Source organism: Aegilops tauschii, chromosome 3 (genome assembly GCF_002575655.3).
Source record: "Aegilops tauschii subsp. strangulata cultivar AL8/78 chromosome 3, Aet v6.0, whole genome shotgun sequence".
NCBI lineage: Eukaryota > Viridiplantae > Streptophyta > Magnoliopsida > Poales > Poaceae > Aegilops > Aegilops tauschii.
Window position 1 is genome coordinate 5,605,486 of NC_053037.3, and position 5,271 is coordinate 5,610,756.

Genomic DNA, 5,271 nt, shown 5'->3' on the forward strand with positions numbered 1-5,271 from the left:
CACAAACCGGATACGTGTACATTTTGAATGGTGGGGCAGTCAGCTGGTGCAGTTGCAAGCAAAGCGTCGTGGCGGGATCTACATGTGAAGCGGAGTACATGGCAGCCTCGGAGGCAGCACATGAAGCAATATGGATGAAGGAGTTCATTACCGACCTAGGAGTATTCCCAATGCGTCGGGCCCGATGACTCTCTTCTGTGACAACACTGGAGCTATTGCCCTTGCCAAGGAGCCCAGGTTTCACAAGAAGACCAGGCATATCAAGCGTCGCTTCAACTCCATTCGTGAAAATGTTCAAGATGGAGACATAGATATTTGTAAAGTGCATACAGACTTGAATGTCACAGATCCGTTGACTAAACCTCTTCCACGTGCAAAACATGATCAATACCAGAACTCTATGGGTGTTCGATTCATCACAACGTAACTAGATTATTGACTCTAGTACAAGTGGGAGACTGTTGGAAATATGCCCCAGAGACAATAATAAAATGGTTATTATTATATTTCCTTGTTCATGATAATTGTCTATTGTTCATGCTATAACTGTATTAACTGGAAACCGTAATACATGTGTGAATACATAGACCACAACATGTCCCTAGTGAGCCTCTAGTTGACTAGCTCATTGATCAATAGATGGTTATGGTTTCCTGACCATGGACATTAGATGTCGTTGATAACGGGATCACATCATTAGGAGAATGATGTGATGGACAAGACCCAATCCTAAGCATAGCACAAGATCGTGTAGTTCGTTTGCTAAGAGCTTTTCTAATGTCAAGTATCATTCCCTTAGACCATGAGATTGTGCAACTCCCGGATACCGTAGGAATGCTTTGGGTGTACCAAACGTCACAATGTAACTGGGTGGCTATAAAGGTACACTACAGGTATCTCTGAAAGTGTCTATTGGGTTGGCACGAATCAAGACTGGGATTTGTCACTTCGTATGACGGAGAGGTATCTCTGGGCCCACTCGGTAACGCATCATCATAATGAGCTCAATGTGACTAAGGAGTTAGTCACGGGATCATGCATTACGGAATGAGTAAAGAGACATGCCAGTAACGAGATTGAACGAGGTATTGGGATACCGACGATCGAATCTCGGGCAAGTAACATACCGGTTGACAAAGGGAATTGTATACGGGATTGATTGAATCCCCGACATCGTGGTTCATCCAATGAGATCATCGTGGAACATGTGGGAACTAACATGGGTATCCAGATCCCGCTGTTGGTTATTGGCTAGAGAGATGTCTCGGTCATGTCTGCATGATTCCCGAACCCGTAGGGTCTACACACTTAAGGTTCGGTGACGCTAGAGTTGTTATGGGAATTAGTATGTGGTTACCGAATGTTGTTCGGAGTCCCGGATGAGATCCCGGACGTCACGAGGAGTTCCGGAATGGTCCGGAGATAAAGATTTGTATATGGGAAGTCCTTATTCGGTCGCCGGAAGTGTTCGGGGGTTTATCGGTATTGTACCGGGACCACCGAAAGGATTCCGGGGGTCCACCGGGAGGGTCCACCTACCCCGGAGGGCCCTATGGGCTGAATATGGAGGGGAACCAGCCCCTAGGTGGGCTGGGAGCCAACCCCCCTAGGGCCCATGCGCCTAGGGTTGGGGGGGAACCCTAAAGGGGGCGCCCCCCTTGGCTTGGGGCGCAAGCCTCCCCCCTTGGCCGCCGCCCCCCTTGGCTTGGGGCGCAAGCCTCCCCGCTTGGCCGCCGCCCCCCTCTAGATCCATCTGGAGGGGGCCGCCCCCCCTCTCCCTTGCCCCTATAAATAGAGGGGAGGTGGGAGGGCTTCCGCACCCTTCCCCTGGCGCAACCCTCTCCCTCCCCAACACCTCCTCCTCCTCCGTAGTGCTTGGCGAAGCCCTGCCGGAGAACTGCAAGCTCCTCCACCATGCCATCGTGCTGCCGGAGCTCTCCCTCAACTTCTCCTCTCCCCTTGCTGGATCAAGAAGGAGGAGACGTCCCCGGGCTGTACGTGTGTTGAACGCGGAGGCGCCGGCCGTATGGCGTTAGATCGGATCTTCCGCGATTTGAATCGCCGCGAGTACGACTCCATCATCTGCGTTCTAGTAACGCTTCCGCTTAGCGATCTTCAAAGGTATGAAGATGCACATCCTCTCTCTCTCTCTTGTTGGTATAATCTCCTAGATTGATCTTGGTGATACGTAGGAAAATTTTGAATTATTGCTACGTTCCCCAACACAAGATGCTAGAAAACACAACAGGAGAGGGAGGAGAATTCATTAATTAATGAAGTCGCAACCATCGGGAGAATACACCATGCAAACATTGTCCAACTCCTCGGCTTTTGCTCACAAGGAACTATGCGTGCTCTTATTTATGAATTCATGCCTAATGACTCATTGGAGAGGTATATATTCTCTAATGCTTCTAATATTTATCGACAACTCCTAGTACCCCAAAAAATGCTAGATGTTTCTCTAGGCATTGCCCAAGGAATGGAATACCTGCATCAAGGATGCAACCAGCGCATTCTCCACTTTGACATCAAGCCTCACAACATCCTGCTGGACTACAACTTCAACCCAAAGATCTCAGACTTTGGCCTAGCAAAGCTCTGTGCAAGTTACCAGAGCATTGTTACTTTAACTGCAGCAAGAGGCGCAATGGGATATATTGCTCCGGAGCTATATTCAAGGAACTTTGGGGGAATATCCTACAAGTCAGATGTATACAATTTTGGCATGCTGGTGTTAGAAATGGTTAGCGGAAGGAGGGACTCAGACCCAAGTGTCGGGAGCCAGAACGATGTGTACCTTCCAGAGTGGATCTATGAGAAAGTAACCACTGGGCAAGACTTGATTATTACCTGGGATATGGCACATGAAGAGAAAGAAAAGGTCAGACAGCTTGCCATTGTGGGACTATGGTGTATCCAGTGGCACCCAAAGAATCGGCCATCAATGACAAAGGTGGTGAACATGTTAACGGGGAGGTTGCAGAACCTACAGATTCCCCCTAAGCCCTTTGTGTCATCTGAAAATCATCCTGGACCATAAAGCATGGAGAACATGCTGTCGTGATTTGGTACATATGGCAGACATGCACTTAGTCGATGTGTTGCACAACAATGCATAACACTATAGCATGTAATATATTTCCATCTTTCCACTGTATTAATTAGCACTTGATTGTATGAATAATAGTCGATGCAATAGTACTACTAGGTATATGCAAGAACACATGAGAACCACATCGAACTTTATTTGGAAACTGTAATAGTTAAAAATACAGTGATGTGTTGGTTACCTTGGTCTGCTGTTCCAGTGATTTATATCCATTTCAGTATTTCCTGCACTGGATTGCTCCTCACAGAACTGCTGAGGAAACATGATTATGCCCTTTGATTGCCATTTCCGAAGATACTGAAATGTACATTGCCTTGTTCCTTAAAACCTCGACTATCCATAGCACTAGCATGGAATATGTTTGGACCTTCCCCCTCTCTCTACTAGCACCTACCAACTGATGCATACCGGAATAGTACTAGTAGATTGGCTATTTGCAGCATACCGGAATCAAATGGAGCTGTATTTTTTGCATTTTGACAGTTTAAGATTCAAATGGAGCTTTTTTCTCCATTTCCCTCAGACATAATCCATTGTGTAGTGTAGTGCAGATCCCCAGCAATCACAACGCTTCAGTGTTTTTCCCTCATACACATAGATGCGCAGATCCCCTGCTTATATTATTCTACTGTAGAAAAAAGAAGAGAATCGTGTCACTAATCATTCCACTACAGCAGTTATGGGTCGGGCTCCCCTGCAAAAATGATTGACAAACCAGCTGCAAAAATGATTGACAAACCAGAATCTGAAATGGGCCGTGGAAACAACGAAGAGGGCCGGAGAAATTATTACTATACAGTGGACTGTCGGACAGTGGAGAGAACATGGAAACCTCCTATTCAACATTCCTAGTGTCGATTTTGTATATTTCAAGAAATACCGTAACAAAGAAAATGTAATTTTATCCAACAGAATGCAAGTAAATATTGTAAAAAATAGGTAATTTTTTTGCGAAAAGCTGAAAAATGTCCAGGTGTCTCAATAGGAATGTTCATATTTGTAACAAAATGTTCATCTCATATTGGAGCGTATGCCAGTGTCTGCGATGAGCAACATGCATGTATGTTGCTTCAATTATATATACTTCATTATTGATGTTGGCAGTTCAAGCTAATTTTCTTAAAATCGGTCGCACATCTACTAATGAGTTTAAATTATGGATTTATTTGAAACATGTAACTGTACTATTTTACAATATTCAATAAGGAGCTAGCAAGTTAGTTGGATAATGGTTAACATAGCAAAGTTTGAAAAATAATATGACGTTACTTAAAAGTTGATAAATGAAAAAAAGTTTTGTTATTGTTTTAAAAGTGCTACAACACTACTTCAAATTTGGTTTTATAAATATTAAGGTAAAAAATTGGAAGGAGTTTTGTTACACACTCCATAAACTGCATCATTCTTTTGCAACGTGTGTCTATCTTTTTGTGGGCAAACTGCACTGACAATAATGTATTTGCACTTAAATTCCACGTGATGTCTTGACTCCCGATGAATAAACATAAACTTGTTGGTGGGAAAGGACGACTCCGTCCGACAATGGGAGGTTGATGGCATTCACCACACACTTTACACAATCTCACTAACTTTGATGGCATCCATCAATGCCCATCTCCATATTGAAGGCATAGCTATAAATGTGTCCATCCTAAAGGAAGTTATATAGAAAAGCACTCATGAGAGCACTTTGGTATAGTTCACGCAAAGAAAACACCATGGAGGGCACTATGTGCCAAGATGGCTGCCAACCGGGGTGTGCATGTATGTTTAGGCTTGAGAAGGATCGAGAACTGGTAACGCATGCTTAGCAGCCCAATTTGTATAACCCGGTTTGAGCGGCACATCAAGAGGCCTAGGAATAGTCTTTGACGGCGGCATGCCAATTGAGCTACCAGACTACCAAGGCAAGCACATAAGAACGAGATGCAACGATGCATGAACAATCCTAGTTGAGACTTTCGTGGACATTGAATGTGCCCACAAGCTGCAAGCTCGAGGTATTATTTGTGCCAGCTTTTGTAGTATCATCGACCACATGAACTATGGATGATAACTGAGAGTATCTGTAGTAGAAGGTGGTCCATTCTTTATGGAGGGCAAGTATCAAAATATGCTGATACAAAGTGTCCTTTCATTAGTCATGCCCTGCATAATTT

At 44.5% G+C, this 5,271-nt stretch overlaps 1 protein-coding gene across 1 annotated transcript; it reads left to right on the forward strand.

The window, feature by feature from the left end:
- The first annotated feature begins 2,026 nt into the window (after nucleotides 1–2,026).
- On the forward strand, nucleotides 2,027–3,167 carry LOC109739985 (rust resistance kinase Lr10-like). Its single transcript, XM_045234522.2, has 2 exons — nucleotides 2,027–2,121; nucleotides 2,395–3,167. Exons 1-2 carry the CDS (start codon nucleotides 2,027–2,029, stop codon nucleotides 3,041–3,043), a joined length of 744 nt encoding a protein of 247 aa, XP_045090457.2. The 3' UTR covers nucleotides 3,044–3,167.
- The last annotated feature ends 2,104 nt before the right edge of the window (nucleotides 3,168–5,271 follow it).

What these genes read in the sequence shown, in the direction of transcription:
- LOC109739985 (XM_045234522.2), top strand. Translation starts at nt 2,027, where the DNA reads ATGGCGTTAGATCGGATCTTCCGCGATTTGAATCGCCGCGAGTACGAC. An exon ending in CCGCTTAGCGATCTTCAAAG is followed by an intron (nt 2,122 to 2,394) that starts GTATGAAGATGC and finishes CTCATTGGAGAG; the next exon opens with GTATATATTCTCTAATGCTT.